Source organism: Rhipicephalus microplus, chromosome 4 (genome assembly GCF_043290135.1).
Source record: "Rhipicephalus microplus isolate Deutch F79 chromosome 4, USDA_Rmic, whole genome shotgun sequence".
NCBI classification, from domain to species: Eukaryota; Metazoa; Arthropoda; class Arachnida; order Ixodida; family Ixodidae; genus Rhipicephalus; species Rhipicephalus microplus.
In genome coordinates this window covers 9,152,198-9,170,254 of record NC_134703.1, presented here as the reverse complement: position 1 = coordinate 9,170,254, position 18,057 = coordinate 9,152,198, and the positions used below count along the sequence as shown (strand labels likewise).

Here is an 18,057-nt window from a genome sequence, read left to right as displayed (position 1 = left end):
CCCACCGTGCGAAGTTTGGCTATTGTGGTGTCGGCCTTGCGTTGGTGGTGTATGAAGAGGCCAAGGACGCGGATCTCCTTGGCCTCACGGATCGGTCCCGAGGGAAGACTGATATGGAGCTGAGTTGTGTCCTGAGGGGAGGGACGTACGTGCACAAATTCTGACTTAGCCGGGGCACACTGGAGTCCGCAGTAGGTTGCGTAGTCGTCGACTACAGTCGCTGCTGCTTGCAGGCATGACTCCATGTGACCCAGGTTACCTTGCGCGGCCCAGATCGTGATATCATCCGCGTAAAGAGCGTGATGTATCCCTGGTAAAGAAGCCAATTTGGGGGGAAGATGAAGCATGGCTATATTAAATAGGAGGGGAGAGAGGACCGCGCCTTGAGGAGTTCCCCTCGAGCCGATGACGTAAGGCCCATTTTCCTCATCTTGTATGCGTATGTAGGCTCGACGGTCTGTAAGAAACTGTCTAACATAATTGAATGTTTTATAACCACAGTTGGTCTGACTGAGGTGGTCAAGGATTACCTCATGCTTCACGTTGTCGAATGCTCCTTTAAGATCCAAGGCCAGGACTACCTTGTCATTGTGGGGGCATTCAACAGGATCTAATATGTCATGGTGGAGCTGTAGAAGTATATCCTGGGCTGACTTCTGAGGGCGGAATCCAAACATGGTGTCCGCAAAAGTGTGCTGTGTTTCTAGAAACTCGGAGAGTCTGTCGCGCACCATCGTTTCCATCAGCTTGCCGACACAAGACGTGAGGGAGATGGGGCGAAGGTTCTCCACGTCAATAGGTTTACCTGCCTTCGGGATGAAGGTCACGAGAGCTGATTTCCATTCAAGAGGGAGAGGAGTTTCTCCGTCCCAAATGCCATTGATGTATTTGAGGAGCGTGGCGTAGGCTGCGTCGGGAAGATTGGCCAACAGTTTGACCGTAACCTGGTCACGCCCTGGTGCAGTGCCACGCTTCATCTTGCGTAAGGCCGCCTGGAGGTCGTGGAGCTGGAACGGGGTGTCCAACTGCGTGTTCATTTTGCCTGCGTAGGAGTATGCGGCCGTCCGGGGGTCCTTGGTGGTGCACAGGTATCGGTCCCTGAGCGTGTTTGCCAGCTGTGTTGTCGTTCCTGTAAAGTTGTGCATGACCTTATGTAAGTGACGTTGAGTTTCCGTGCGTGTTTGTGTTGGATCGATGAGAGCGCGAAACAGGCGCCACGTGTTCCGACCAGACATCTGGCGTGCAGCCGTGTTGCACCTGTCCACCCAGTTAGTGTCGGCTAGCTGAGCAGCATATTCCGCAGCTTGCTCCGTGAGTTCTAGGATGCGTTTCTTAAGGCGTCTGTTATGTTTCTGTTTTTTCCATCGTTTGGTGAGGCTGCGGCGGGCCTGCCAAAGATGGAGGAGGTGGTTGTCCACGTCCGTTTGAGTTTCCGTGAGCTGTATCAGCTGTTCGTGTTGTTTCAGTGTAGACGTCAGTGATTTAGACCAGGTGTCGTATCCCGACTGGAGAGGGTCTACAATAGGTAGAGTGGTGCGGAAAGTTGTCCAGTCTGGGATACGAGCTTGTGTAAGTGGGCGTTTTAAGGGACGCATGTACACAGTTGTGTTTAATACACAATGATCACTACCGAGAGTGTCCTGTGTGTTCAGCCAGTCGGCATGGCGTATGTTGCGTGTAATTGTGAGGTCCGGGCAAGTATCTCGTTGAACAGAGTTGCCTACACGTGTTGGGCTGGCGGGATCAGTGTGGAGGGTGAGTCCAAGTGTAGAAAGAAGTTCCGCAAGCTTCCTTCCACGCGTGTCCTCTCGTGGGTAACCCCATAACCTGCTTGGGGCATTGAAGTCGCCGACGATCAGGAGGGGGTCCCGTCCTGCCACCTGCATAGCTTGTGTGAAAGTTTCGCTGAACGTGACGTTCTTAAGCTTTGGGGGACAGTAAATGTTTAAAATATGAACAGGTGGGTCAGATCGCCTTATAGGCAGCACCGACACCATTGTGTATGGGAAAGGCGGTGTTGTGGGGAGTGTGACTTCCTGGGCGGTATATTGCTTGTGAACAAGTATACATGTCTCCGGGTTGTGTTGAAATGTAGTGTAATTTGTGAGTTTGACGTCCGAGCCGGGTTCCTGAAGGGCAACCACGGCAACAAGGAACTCAAAGGTCTCAAGATAGAGGCGGAAATGAGCCCGCTTCTTGTGGTTCTTGAGACCTCTGCAGTTCCACTGTGTTAGTAACAACGGCTGAGTTGCTCAATGAGTCAATCGAGCGAGATGTTGGCGTTATCAGCCTCCAAAATTTCTCGGGTGATGTTTTGATAAAAGTTGGAAGCGATGTTTCGTGGTATCTTTTCTTGTCGCGCACAATTTGCAGTTTTAGTTCGCCCGACAGGTTAGCTATCAGCGGTGTATAAGCAGCTTTATCATGAGATTTCGCTCTTTTGCTTTTTATTTGTTTAAGTTTTCGCTGTAAATGTAGCGTTTCTCTTGTAATCCAGGGGTTCCGGCATTCAGTTTTTTTAACAATTTTCGGTATGAAACGCTCCACGCATTCAAAAACAATATCTTTAAAAGTAAGCCACAGATCATTCACACTGCTACCCGAGTGTTTAAAATCATCGTAATGAAAATCAAGGATATCCAGAATAGATTCATCGTCAGCTCGGGAAAAATTCGGAAAGGAAGTTTTCGTACAGCAGCGATCAACACACACATCTAAAAAAGTTAGCAAAACTGCCCTGTGATCCGAAATACCGCTGATGACTTCACATATTGCCGTGTTTTGGATTGAGCCACTCAAAAAGAATAAGTCCAAGATAGGTTTTGAACCATTTAGTTCTCTAGTGTATTCTTTAACAACCTGCAGTAAATCGAACGAAAAAACAATATCTAGCATTTCATGATTAGCATTGCTAGTAGAATGAGAAGAAAAATTTTCCCAGTCAATATTAGGCAAGTTAAAATCTCCTGACAAGATGAGTTTGTCATGTGGCTTTATATTTTGCCGCAAGTAGGTTCTAAGCTTATCCAGAACACTATCAGAAGAGTTCGGGGGACGATAAACCGCACCTATAACATAACGAACTTCGCCTATATAGACTTTGCAAAATATGCCCTCAACTTCTAATATATCAGGCAATTGTTGCGGATGTAATGAGTTCTTGAAAAGTATCGCAACTCCTCCTCCTCTTCGGTCGCGGTCCTTGCGGAATACGTTATAGCCTTGGATTCCGACATAAAACAATTTAGTGTTTGAAAAGATAACGGAAGTTGCAAATTCAATCAAGCAATGCCTAATTGATCGCATTGTGCTGCGCAAATGTCATGCAAGGAACGATGGTTTCACAGTACAACAAATTTTTAATGGAAAGCGAAAAACTGTATATTACGCGTTAGCAACTGTAATTGATTCGTATCTTTTTGGGAACACTCGTGTGTCCGTGTCTTTTCTGTTGCGAGTGTTCGCGCTGTTACTATCTTATGACTAAGTCTGTATGAGTGCCTAAATAAAACCGTTCACCCCTCCCCCCAACCCACTATTTTTCTCTCGTTACAACATTGGTGCGAAACACCAACAAAGCAAGAGTTGAGGAAAATAAACGGTTGATAGAGTGTCAAACAAAACACAGCTGGAAAAAGACCCGGGTGTATGGTTGAAGACGTAAAACCTTTAAATGACATCAAAAGTGCGGAAAACTTGCAGCCCATATAAATAAGAACGATTTATATCAGGTGTCTTGGTAAAGATAAATTTTGCTCAAAAATACGGTAAAGGAGACGAATAATTGCTATTTAACACAAATCAAACGCTATTTTCCAACTGCCCAACTTCAGCTGTAGTTTTGGCTAATTGATTTCGTCCTTACGATACAATATTGCCATTAAAAAATCTGAAAATACGCACCTGAAGACTTCCTTTAGGGCAGTACTCTTTTACAAGACAACAGTGCGGCGGGTCAATGCAGGCTCCAATGAAGCGAACGATGTGGTCGTGCTGGAGGTCTTTCATCTGAAAGTATGATAGAATGATGCAGATATTGGAGATATTATCGGTGACGAGCGCCAGCTTTTTAATACTGATGCTCATTTGACTCTACACTACAATTTTTGGCGTGTGAAAAATTATCAAGGTTCTCATGTTCTGTAGAAACAATTCTGCACGTGAAGGTGCGTCAGTGAAGTACTCTATAATACCGGTCATGATGTGAAGCTAACGAGGAGCCCAGAATCTCATATTTATGAATTAAAAGGAAACATATTTTTATTTGTGACATGTAAATGCCTGAGCATAGTTTTGAAGGTCACTGTAATTTTGTGCTACAGTAAGTACAAATATTCTCAATTTATTACATAGTACTTCGCGGCAGTGCACACATGTATAATTACTCGCGGGTACCTTGCACACTAACGTGATGATCTCGGATACGGAAGGTGGTGATTCTATTGTCCCCATCTTGCTAGTAATGTCGAAAACGACAGAAGGCGCCGCCACTTAGTATGGAATAGAAGGACAACGATTTGGAGATCAGACTCCCCAACATATGCGGGCCCGTCGCACTGGATTAGGAGTAGGAAAGCGGGCTGTCACGGTTCGGAGAAATGAGGCATTCAGCAGGTACTATATTTTCTCCACTTAAACACCTCTATATTTGCCTCTAAATACCGTGCTCACGTGTCCTTGCCCCTTGCGGCGCGGTGCTTTTCAGGGACGAACAATGGCGCTCAATAGCACTCAAGTTTACTTTTTATTTGGAGGCTGTCGACGAGTCCTGTCTCAGCGGCTGGCTGACACACTCTCTCGTGGAAGTCGCATCACAATCGAACCATGAGACATCCTTCGGTGTACATGTGTAAATAATCTCCCACTGTAGCTTACTTTGGCCTCATTCAATGATGGTCATTTTTCCAGTTGTGATAATGTTGAGCCTGAGAGCGGTCATCATAACCAAATCACCCTTTCATTTTATTCATGTAGCTTCTCAAGTTAGCGTTCACTCATTCCTATCACTCTCTACCACGCCACCAACAATAACTGCCTCTCGAAGAGGACATCTCAACCGGAACACACACGGGAAAGGGGATGAAATGGTGACGGATCGAGATAAAGACGGAAAGCCCCCCTTGTGCCACCCAAAACTTGTGCGGACGCGCCAAACTGGTCGAATAGGAGCTGCGAAAAGTGCCGCAATACGCTGAAATGAAGCGCTGAACAGGGTTTTTTTTTTCTTTGATTGACAAACCTTTGTCTTCTCTAGAAACCGTCGCTCACTTGTCCTCTGCTGACCGTTTGCTTTTCACGCTGCAAACCACTCACGTAGGCTACCTCGCTAGCTACCCTCCATGACAAATATTTCCGGAATTCAAGATTCAGTGACGACTTCTATCGTGGATGTTAAATCAAATGTGAGCCATGAGACGTTATATCCTTCCGTGCACATGTGTAAATGATCCCCTCTCTCGCTCTCTTACCTTGACTGATGGCCACTATTCAGTTGTAGTGTGAGCTAGACAGTGGCCATCATATGAAGCTATGGATCTCCTTTGATGTTATTCCTACCACCCTCTATAACGTAACACATCCTGACAGAAGCGATCTATCCACTGAAGATTCATTTCGAGAAAGAATGGAGGCGGCTAATAACATGTAAACATAATGCTATACTTATGATGTAATTCCTAAGTATAGTCATACGTCAAGCGCTTTGCTCTCTCTCTCTCTCTCTTTCATATATAAATTATGAAGTCTTGGTAGTCTTGGCTGCGACAGCGTTTATTTGAGGAAAGACCTCCCGAAACAAACGGGCAGAGCCAGCACACAGACGATGACGATGATGATGACCCAGAGTGGCAATGAGGGCAAAGAGACAAGCGGATGATGGTGATTGTGATTATGCAGGGATGAGGACGATGTAAGTTACAAATGCCCACACTAATTCCCCCCCACTTGAAAGCGGACATCCTGGCCGCCGTAAGTCAAAGTGATGGCGAACGTCGCGTGAAAGGTTTCATGCGACAAACGTGGACAATCTCAGTGCTGCGGTAGCGGTGGTCTGTTGGGGCGACGAGTGGTGTCACACGATAATTAACCGGCGAAGTCTGTTCTAAAACAATGTATGGCCCGATGAAGCGTGGTTAAAATTTGTCACAGAGACCAGGAGTGCGAATAGGTGTCAAAAGCAGCACCTCGTCACCAGGTTGGAAAGACACAACGCGGTGGGATTCGTCATTGATGATCTTCCGCTCGTGCTGTCTCGCTTCAGTATTGATGCGAGCCTGATGGCGAGACTGGGCCAGGCGGGAAATGTATTCTTCGCTAGAAGACTGACATGAATTCCCATGGCTGCTAAAGAAGGAGACGTCGAGAAAGGTAGTCGGGGTGCGTCCGTACACGAGGTAAAACGGTGAGTAGCAAGTTGTTCGCTGAACGGCGGTGTTGTAAGCGAATGTCAGGAATGGTAAAAGAGTGTCCCAGTTTTTGTGGTCGGGTTGGACGTAAACGGCTATCATGTCTGCAAGGGTTCGGTGAAATCTTTCTGTGAGACCATTTGTCTGTGGGTGGTAGCTTGAAGCTGTCTTGTGAGTAGTTCCAGATGCGCGCAGTGCTTCATTTACAACTTGTGACAGGAACACTTTGCCGCGGTCACTAAGCAGTAAACGAGGAGCCCCATGACGCAGTATTATTGCGTGAAGAATAAAGTCTGCAACTTCCACAGCTGAGCCTGTAATAACAGAGGAAGTTTCAGCGTAGCGTGTCAGGTGGTCCACGGCAGTCACTATCCATCGTTTGCCAGCCGATGTGACGGGGAGAGGCCCGTAAAGGTCAACACCTACAACCTCGAACGGCATTGAAGAGCGCGGAAGTGGCTGTAGAGGTCCAGCAGGTGCCGACGTGGAGAGTTTACGACGCTGGCATAGGTAGCAGGAACCGACGTAGCGAGCTACACTAGAAGGCCAGGCCAGTAATAACGACATCGAATGCGGTCAAGAGTTTTTTTTTAAAACCAAGATGACCAGCAGCCAAGTCGTCGCGGAAGGCTTCGAGCACCTGAAGTCGAAGAGAGCGTGGCAGTACAGGAACCCAGCGCTGACCGTCAGGGTGGTAGACGTGGCGGTGGAGAACCCCATTGTCCAGCTTAAAGTGCAGGAGTCGACGACGGAGTCGCGCGTTTGGTGGATGAGAAACTCCCGAAAGGTGGTCCATGATGCGTCTGCAGTATGAATCGGACCGCTGGCGGGAGATAAATGTTGGCTCATCGTCCGAAAAGGGTTGCGTTATTGATGCGAGCGTATGAACTTTGGTAGATGTGGCAGTTGAGTTCTCACCAACGCTCATATGGGTAGTTGGAAGCGGGCAACGAGATAAAGCATCGGCGTCTTGATGTTTTCTGCCTGACTTGTAAGTTATATCAAATTCGTACTCCTGCAAGCGTAGTATCCACCGACCCAAGCGTCCGGACAAGTTCTTCAGTGTAGAAAGCCAGCATAAGGAGCCCGTGGAGATAGGGACGGAACTTCTGGACCGACCAAACCACAGCCAAACACTCTTGCTCAGTTATAGTGTAGTTCTTTTCAGCAGCGGTGAGTACGCGACTGGCATATGCAATAACTTTCTCTAGGGAAGACTTGTCGCGTTGTAGAAGAACGGCTCCTATACCAAGGCCGCTAGCGTCGGTATGGAGGATAGTTGGTGCGGCTTCGTCAAAGTGGCAGAGCAGAGGTTCAGGCGTGAGTGCCCGCTTCAACAGGTCGAATGCTGTTTGGCATTCTTGAGACCACAGAAAGGGGACGTTGGAAGCACGTAGTTGGTGTAATGGAGCAGCAATAGAAGCGAAGTTCTGGATAAACCGGCGAAAACAGGAGGCGAGGCCAAGAAAACTGAGAAGCTCCTGTGGTTTTTCGGGGCGCGGAAAGTGAAGGACTGCAGAAATCTTGTCAGGGTCGGGCCGGATGCCATCTTTGCTAACGACGTGTCCTAAGACCTTGATGGATTTGCTAGCGAAAGAGCATTTCTTCGTGTTTATTTGAAGCCCGGCGCCGGCAAGGCACGTCAAAACTTGATCCAATCGTTCTAGGTGCTCAGGAAACGTTGAAGAAAAGATAATAATGTCGTCCAGGTAGCAAAGGCAACTTTTCCATTTCAGCCGCGCAGCACGGCATCTATCATGCGCTCAAAAGTCGCGGGTGCGTTGCAGAGCCCGAAAGGCATCACGTTGAATTCATATAGCCCGTCGGGGGTTGCGAATGCCGTTTTCTTCTTATCGTCTTCATGCATGGGGATCTGCCAGTACCCAGAACGCAAGTCGATGCTTGAAAAGAATTCCGCGCCTTGTAGGGAATCAAGGGCGTCGTCAATGCGTGGCATAGGGTACACGTCCTTGCGTGTGATCTTATTGAGCGCCCGGTAGTCCACGCAAAACCGCACAGAGCCATCCTTTTTATGGACCAAAACAATAGGAGACGACCAAGGGCTAGATGAGGGACGGATGACTTCCCGTTTAAGCATGTCCGCAACGTTTTCTTCTATAATTTTTCTTTCAGTTAGAGACACGCGGTAGGGTCGGCGGAGTACAATAGATGTCCCAACAGTTTGAATTCGATGTGCTGTAGTATTAGTGCGGCCTAGCTTAGACGAGCAAATATCGAAAGAATTTGCATGTTTCTGTAACAATGCGAGCAACTGCTGCCTCTGTGAATAAGTCAATTCGCTGCTGATAGTGGTGGTAAATGCGGAGGAAGAAACATACTCACCGAGGCAAGGTTCTTTGGACGCGATGGCCTAAAGTGGCGTGACGAGTACAGGCTCGAAGTCAGCAACACGGGCCACAGTAGTGCCCTGTGGCAGTAAGATCTTCTCCGGTGTAGAGTTGACAGCGGTGATAAGTGCCGAGCCATTGCAAAAACGAACGACACCGGACGGAAGAACTATACCTTTGCGAACGCAAAGTGGTGACGGTGAGACCAATACGTCCCCGTGATAGATGTCGTTGGACGTAATGGTGACAATTTGCTCTTGTAGATGGCGAGAGTTCGATGTCTTTCGCAGCGACCAGACGAAGTGGCTTCTGATTATCGTCGTCAAGCATGTAGTCGGTGTCAGCGAGGTGAACGACGCGTTGTCCACAACAAATCGCCGCGGAAGCAGATGATAGAAAATCCCACCCTAAAATTAGTTGGTGAGAGCAGTGGGACAGGACAGCAAACTGGACATGATGGCGGATGCCGTCGATGAAAACACGCACAGTACAAAGCGCGGAAGGGCGAATGATGTTCCCCTGGGCAGCAACTAACGTGGGGCCATCGTAAGGCGTCATTACTTTCCTTAAATGTTCACACAAATCAGCACGTATCACAAACAATGTCGCACCTGTGTCCACCAAAGCATCGACTCGCACTCCTTCCACTTCCACAGAAACCATGTTACACGGGCCTAATGGAGGAATTTCAGTTCTAATTTCGAATGCAGTTTTTCCTCCACAAACTGCATCACTTAGTTTTCCGAATGAATATCAGAGGCGAATGAGGCGGGCCGAAGTGGAAAAGTGGAACGGCGGAAGGGCGAAGGCGAGCGGCGTCTCGTGTTTCGGCTGTTTCGTGGTGCAGTCGATGCAGGAGGAGATGGAGACCGGTGCGGGGGAGACGAATAACGCCAACCTTGATAAGACGTCCCGTTGTACAAATCCCGTTCACGCACATCGTTCCGACGCTCATCTTGCTGGCGCTTCCGGCAGAAACAAGATATGTGGCCGCGATAGCCACAGTAGTAGCATACAGGGCGAGACGAGCGCCATGGTGGGGAAGAGAAGGCATTCGGGGCACTTGGAGATAGCGCGGTCAGGTGGGCCGAAGGGTCAGGGGGCACGGAACGGTAGTTCACAGGGGTAGCGGCAGCAACTGACGCGTAGGATGGACGTGGCAATGTCGCGTGGGCGTCGCTGGGAGGCACGGCAGCAACTTGAGGGTACGTGGCTATAGGGCGAGAAGCAGGTGGCTGTACGGGCGCAGAGCCAGTCAGGGATGTAAGTTCCTCCCTGATGATGTCACGTAAGGGCATTCCCGAAGGCTGTGTAGGTCGCGGTGTAGGAGGTGTGAAGCCCATGGACCGCAATTCTTCGCGTATAATGTCCCGGATGAGGTCACGCAGATGGCCATCTGACGTGGAGTGGTGGTCGCCGATGTCTGGTTGAAGGCGGACGGAGTCCAGCGCATCAAGGCGCTGGCATGTCGCCACGACATCAGCGATGGTAGCTGGGTTTTGCACAGCGAGGGCATTAAAGGCAACAGGCCCAATGCTTTTCAATATGTGGCGCACTTTGTCCGATTCCGGCATGGATTTATTGACACGCCGGCAGAGTGCGAGGACATCCTCGATGTATGAAGTATACGGTTCACCAGGATGTTGTCGGCGAGTATCGAGTGTCCTCTTCGCGACGGCGGATCGAATGTCTGGTGTCCCAAAGACGTGCCGCAGCTGCTGCTGGAAGGTAGCCCAGTCGGGTAAGTCAACGACATGGTTAAAATACCATGTCTTCGCGACTCCGACCAGATAAAAAGGCACGTAGCGCAGTTTGGCGGCCTCGTCCCACCTATTAGCGGCACTTACGCATTCGTAGTCATCAAGCCAGTCTTCTACGTCTTCTCCCCGAAGACCAGCGAAGAGCGGGGGTTCCCGCTGATGTCCGTGTATGTAAGTAAGAGGGGCAGTTTGCGGCGGTGCGTGGTTGATGACATCAGTGCCGGCAGGCTCGGTCTGGGACATGCTGCCTAACTGTGGGCGCAAGCGGGTATAGCGGGCTGCGGGAGGTCAGAGGACCGCAAATCCACCTCCACCACGTATGGAGTCTTGGTAGTCTTGGCTGCGACAGCGTTTATTTGAGGAAAGACCTCCCAAAACGAACGGGCAGAGCCAGCACACAGACGATGACGATGATGATGACCCAGAGTGGCAATGAGGGCAAAGAGACAAGCGGATGATGGTGATTGTGATTATGCAGGGATGAGGACGATGTAAGTTACAAATGCCCACAATATATATATATATATATATATATATATATATATATATATATATATATATGGGCGAGAAAGAGACGACGAAGCTTTCGTGGAAGCGTCTTTACTAAACGTTTTCAGCTGGTGGACCAGCCTTCGTCAGAGTAATGTGACAACAGGTCATACATGGCTTTAAAAGCTCCTTTCAATAACAGATCAGCGCCATCTGCTCTGGTTAGCATTACAATGCGCATCATAAAATGTCAAGTGCTTCAGAAAAAAAGAAAAAATACAAAAAGTACAAAAACCAGAAGGGTACATACATACTAAAGACATAGTTAAGGATTCCCTTACATGTACTGTGACGTGATACCATGCTTATACGAGGTTAAGAGATGTAGATGTGCAATGACATTGCTTGGCAGCATAAGAACAATCTTAGTGATATGTGAACGTATAATGGAGGCAACTGTGAAATGATTGAAGATAAATAAAAAATCAAAATGAAAATGGCAGACATAGAAGGCGTGATTTAGGTGGTACAATTTGAAACCAGTGCATCATCGCTCTTAATCTAGTGAAAGACAGGTCAGTTTTCCTTTGTTTTCGTTGATTCCAGCTGAAACAGTGTTAAATTTATGAATGAGATATGATTCGCGCAGTTCACGATCATGGCTGGTGCGAAATACCGATTTAGTATCGTGACTTTGAGGTTACTAAATGAGTGTCCGGGCATGTTCACATGCTTTGATAATGGAAGGTTTGGTTGGGTTTTAGCATGCGATCTGTGATTGTTGAAACGTATTCTGAATGGGGTTTCAGTGTGGCCTATGTATTGCATATGGCAGGTGCCACACTCAAGTAAATACACTACATTAGATGAATCACAATTAAAGCTTCCCCTAATTGTGAAAATGAATTGGTTAGATGTGCTGGTGGCTGTTAATGACGGTTTTATATGAGGACAAACTTTACAACGGGGTTTGTTGCAGCGGCTACAACCAGTACGGTTAGTAGTAGCAATTTTAGATGACGTCAGGATGTCACGTATGTTTTTTGAGCACCTATACACTACTCGAGGGGGCTCAGGAAAGACCGCTTTTAGTCTGTCGCTTTGGGTGAGGATGTTGTAATGGTTACGCAGTATACCTTGAACTTTGGGGATGGACGCTGAGTGTGTTAGTACTAAATTGGCTGACTGAAGCTCGTTGCTTTTTATGCTACCTTTTAAACAGTCCATTCGATCGCGTCCTCTGGCTCGGTGTATCGCGTCGTCAATAATTTTTTCTGGATATTTTCGCTTAAGAAGCTTCTTTTTCAGATCTTGGCAGCAAGAATTGAAATCTTGATCTTCATAGCATATGCGCCTAAAGCGCTGTGCCTGGCTATATGGAATTCCAGTCTTCCAATGGCGCACGTGGCTACTTTCAAAATGAAGAAACTGGTGATTATCGGTTGGCTTTTTAAAAAGCTTCGTAATTAGGCGTCCATGGGAAATGGTAATCCTGACGTCGAGAAAGGCTACAGACAAGGGCGAGTAAGTATGGGAGAACGTTATAGCGGGATGTACCTGGTTGAATTTCGCTATAAAGTTTAGAAGTTCTGTTTCACCATGTGTCCAAATAAAAAAATATGTCATGTATGGGCTCACAGCGACCTGCCCTCGCTTCGAGGTGCCAGAGATCGACTCCTCAGCTATCACGATATCACGCTGTTTTACCGAAATTCCTGCCTAACGTATCCCCCACCACATAAATCTCTTTTCAGAAGTGACCAGGCTTTGTGGCGCAGACTTCAAACAGCCACAGTGAAAACTTCTTTTCTTCTCTCTCTTTTTACACATGGCGAAACCTCGCCTCATCGCAACTTATTTTCTAGCACCAGAACCGAATTCCAGCACATATTTCTGAATTGTCCAAATGAACCCAAGTTTCCGTGGCAAAGCTCAGAACACCAGGAGCGATGAGAGGCTTCTCTGCACAGCTCGCAACCGGGTTTATAGCTCCCAACAGTGAGCTGGGCCATAAGGGTCGCCGAAGCACAACAGTGTCCGGCCACCTACAGCAACCCGAGGGCCCGTCGTCATCCTGCTTCCACTTCCCCTACCCCCCCCCCCCTCAAATGATTCTTTCATGAATCAATAAAGTTGATTACATTACCCTCGAAAAACAGGAGCGCACGTCTGCTAGGAGCGCAGTCAGTCCAGCTGTGTTTCTGAAGGTGTAGACATGCCTCTGTCACCAACATCATCGCCGCCGCCGTCGTCTCGGTCAACATCGGCAAATGATGATGATAGCGACCTGGAATTGGGTATCACCGCAATTCGCTGCGATCCTTGCTTAACAAGCTCCACGTTCAATGCAATGTATTTATAAGTGCCAGCCGGAACACCAACTACGCACCTCATGTCGCGGACGTTTGGCAAGTGAATCACTGCTTTCAGCTGCAGCAAGGCACATGGTAGGAATAGCCCCGGCCTCGAGAAGAGGCCTCGTACTGCCAGTGAAACCCAACTGGTTCGCCAACACAGAATTTACCCTTTATACTCCAAGCCGGAAAGGACTAACGGGGGGTATGCCATTGGTCCTCAAGGGGACTAAATGGGCTGCCACAGATTTTGAACCAATTTTGGACTAACTGCTGGAGCAACTGAAAGTGTTCAACTATTACCCCTGGCACTTACTCCACTTGGTTTAAGTGTTGGTCCAAGTAGAATGATCCAGTGGGACTAACAGTTGAACCGTCAGGACGAATGGCAAAAAATGGCGATTCTGCACTTGTGGAGTGTATTTTATGTTTATTCCAATTTAATCAGCACTGAAGAACGCAGTATATTGATCATGGAACACACACACACACACGCACACACACACACACACACACACACACACACATACATATATATATATATATATATATATATATATATATATATATATATATATATATATATATATATATATATATGCACTATTGTTTCAAAGTAAAACACCGCAAGCACTGACCGTCCGCGCTACACTATACTACAGGAAACGAACTATCCAATATATATAGCACAGTATTTTGACCTCCCGTGCAGTGCCCGTGAGCGACTTTTACTCAGCTAAAGAAACAATAAACATTGATACTGTAACGTGAAAATTTACATGTGCTTGTAGGAGCTAACACGAGGAATCCAGCCCTGACAGCGTTCAGTTTTCGAACTGATTTTTAAAGACGATAGTCTTTCTTGGGGACCTTCCACGGAAAAAGTTTGGTGTGTCTGTCTGTCTGTACATTTGTATGTTTGTCCACTCTAACGATACCTCAAACGGCACCGAACAGCCAACAACATCCGCAGTGCCCACCAATATTGCTCGAGATTTAGCGCTCATAGTTGTGCGATTGTCAGTTAAAAAAGCAAGTATTTCACATGTCTGAGGCCCCATAACAACACGTCTATGTCTTGTTTGTCTGCCTTTGTACCAGAAGAGGACACACACAAAACAATCTAAGGACTGTAGCGTTTAACGCGCTGCGCTGACAGTGCAACACGATGCTTAAGAAGGTGTTTCCAGTGCTTTGCTACGACGGCACGGTGGTGGCACCTGCTCGTCGCTTTCCATTCTACACCTTATTACCTCCGTGACTGGCGCATGCATATTTTTCTCCGCGGTCGCGCATGCCTTCGTTTTCGAAGATAACTGCCAGATGGCGGTCGTGTTTAACGTGCCTAGATGCGCTTGTTCGCCTCCGTTACACGCTCGATGCACTCTAACGCAGCGCCTTCAGAATACCATTCACCAATTTTCTTGTGCAGAACATCAAATAAACGTTTTGTTCACTCTCTCCAGACGTAAAACTATCGTCTTTCGACGACATTTACAGTTTAACATGTAGATTTGGGCCAATTTTTTTATTATCGCGCCGCACCCACCGCGCGGCTCAATGTAAACTTCTTCTTCCTTGACGAGCGCCGCATTATGAGGCACTACAGGGCTCTCCCCCGTAAATCTACAGCCGTAGGAGTCACCAGAGCAATTGCCCAGTGGACATGCTTGAATGTGGGCATCCAGACTGCAGATGGAAACCGCGCGGCCGCGAGAGCGGCGATATACGCAGGTTTCAGTCCATCAGCAGCCACGACGTCTTCACGGCCATTGATGTCCAGCGTGAACGTCTTAGGTGTACGATGGAGTACGCAGAATGAGCCATCATAGTCTGGTGTGAGTGGTGGCCGTATTTGGTCACGCCGAACGAAGACGTGGCTGCAGTCATACAGATACTGGCTGATGAAGACGGACTGGGGGTGTCGGTCGTCAGGAATTACATGAGCAAGGTCCCGAATCATAGTGCGCAGCTCTCGGATGTACGTGGAGGCATCCTGAGTGAAAGGTGGCGATGGTGGCTCAAAAAATTCTCCTGGAAGACGCAGGGAAATGCCATAGACTAGTTCGGCTGATGAGTAGCCGAGATCCACTTTCAATGCTGATCGGATGCCCAGAAGTACGAAGGGGAGGTGGTCGTGCCAACGTTGCCTTGGCTGGTGAGCAGTGAGGGCAGCTTTCTGTTGTCGATGAAGCCGTTCGACCATGCCAATGGCGGAAGGATGGTAGACAGTTGTGTGGATGTGTCGAATGCCCAGGATATATGCAAGTGTGGTGAAAAGGGCCGATTGAAATCGACCGCGATCAATGGTGACGACAAAAGGGCATCCAAAGCGCGACACCCAGCCGTTTGTGAAAGCCTTGGCAACTGTTTTTGCAGTAATGTCAGAAATGGGAAACGCTTCCGGCCCCCAGGTGAAGCGATCTACACATGTAAGCAGGTAACAGGCTCCTTGCGATGATGGAAGAGGGCCGAAGATGTCGAGGTGGACGTGGGAAAACCTTGCGTCTGGAGGCCGAAAGGGGGATGTTGCCATGACTGCGTGACGATGAAATTTAACCCGCTGGCACTCAAGGCAGGTTCACGCCCAGCTTCGGATATCAGCATCGATGCTTGGACAAAGGAAACGAGATGTGACTAGCTTCTGCGTCGCATGAATACCAGGATGGCTCATGTGCAAATGATCGAAAATTGCACGACGAAAAGCTGAAGACACGAAGGACCGAGGGACACCAGTAGACATTTCGCACGTTATTAATGAGGTAGAAAATGGAAGCAGGCACTCAGTGAACGATAGAGACGTGGATGAAGAACGAAGACGATGCAGCTCAGAATCGTTGCTTTGGGCAGCTGCAGGCGCTTCCATGTTTAGTGGTGGCTGGGTTGACAAGGCATTGATGCGGGATAGTGCATCAGCAGCAAATTTTACCGGCCCATGTACGTGTCTGAGATCCACAGCAAACTCGGAAATAAAGAATAGTTGACGGACCTCCCGTGCAGTATAATTGGTGTGATTGCGATGGAAGGAAAACGTCCGGGGCTTGTGGTCTGTAATGACGTAAAAGTCCTGGCTTTCCAATAAATGAGGAAAATGTGTGATGGCGAGGTATATTGCGAGTAGTTCTCGGGAAAATGTACTATATTTTGCCTCCGGTGGCTTCAGTTTTTGCGAAAAAAAACCAAGGGGCTGCCAACCGGATACATGCTGCTCAAGAACGGCGCCAACTGCCACGCTTGATGCATCGGTGATGAGACGAATTGGGGCATCAGGGACGGGATGTATGAGCATGGTGGCATCTGTCTGAGCCTTCTTGGCAGTAACGAAGGCAGATGAAGCGTCCTCGGTCCACTCCAGTGGGGCAGCCGGGTCTTTCTTTTTAGCCAATAGGTCGGTCAAGGGCTTTAGGAATGTGGCACACTTTGAAAGAAAGTGGCGAGAGAAGTTTAATAGGCCCAGACATTTTCGGAGTCACTTTAGTGAAGTCAGGGGGGGAAAGTCTTGAATAGCTTTCACTTCGCTGACGAGTGGTTGCATACGCTTTGGGGTGACAAGGTGGCCTAGGAACTCTATTGTAGCGACGCCGAAGAGGCACTTATTGGGATTAATTACGAGGCCATAATCATCCAGGCGGTGGAACAGGGTGCGCAGGTGGGCTTCATGCTCAGGGCCGGATGAGCTTGCTACAAGGAGGTCATCAAGGTAGGCAAATACGAAATCGAGACCTCGCGTGACCTCGTTGATAGTGCGCTGAAAGGTCTGTGCAGAGTTGCGCAATCCAAAAGGCATCCTCACATATTCAAACAGACCGAATGGAGTGGTGATGGCCATCTTCGGAATGTCGGCGGGTTCTACAGGAATCTGATGGTAAGCCTTCACTAAGTCAATCTTATAGAAGATTGTGCACCCAGCCACCAAACTCGACGTGAAATCCTGTATTTGAGGAAGTGGATAGCGGTCTGATAAGGTGTGGGCATTGAAAGCACGGTAATCCCCACATGGTCTCCAGTCGCCAGGACCTTTCTTAGGCACCATGTGGAATGGCAACGCCCAAGTGCTGGAGGAAGGCCGCACAATGCCGAGTTCAAGCATGTGCTCAAGATCACGGTGGGTGATAGCGAGGCATTCTCCAGATAGTCGACGGGGTCGTGTAAAAACTGGAGGTACAGTGGTCACAATGAGGTGAGTAATAAAATGCTTCTCCGGTGACTCTCTGGTGTGCGGTTTCGTGATGCTGGGAAAGTCGGCGAGTATTTTTGCATACGGCGAAGCCGGTGTGAAAGCTCGCAGTCTCGTTGGAGAGGAAGTACAGAGTAGACCGTAGATGTAGAGGTGGGTGTTGAGATCAATGAGGCGATGAGCAACCATGTCCACAGCAAGGTTGAAAAAACTCAGGAAGTCAGCTCCAATAACGGCTTGCGAGACGTCAGTGAGGATGTAAATCCAGCAGAACGTACAACGTAGTCTAAGGTCAGGTGTAATATGGCGTTGGCCGTATGTGTGAATGGCGGAATTGTTGATCGCTTGGAGTGGGCAGGCCTGTTCATTGCGACGGCGATCTGCGCACGTGGCCGGGATGACACTAATCTGGGTTGACGATAGTTATAGCGCGAGAACAAAACGACGACACAGAGACAAGAAGGACACGAAGGACACGATCGCTATAACTATCGTCATGTGATACCAACTAGCCCAAGCTGCCAC

At 48.3% G+C, this 18,057-nt stretch overlaps 1 protein-coding gene across 1 annotated transcript in view; it reads right to left on the bottom strand.

Moving 5' to 3' along the window:
• The window catches only part of LOC119171523 (atrial natriuretic peptide receptor 1), a 770,478-nt gene that overhangs the window by 369,342 nt on the left and 383,079 nt on the right, over nucleotides 1-18,057 (bottom strand). The window contains exon 11 of the mRNA XM_075892139.1: nucleotides 3,904-4,008. Within this exon, the coding sequence (XP_075748254.1) occupies nucleotides 3,904-4,008 (105 nt within the window). The remainder of the gene's footprint in view (nucleotides 1-3,903; nucleotides 4,009-18,057) is intronic.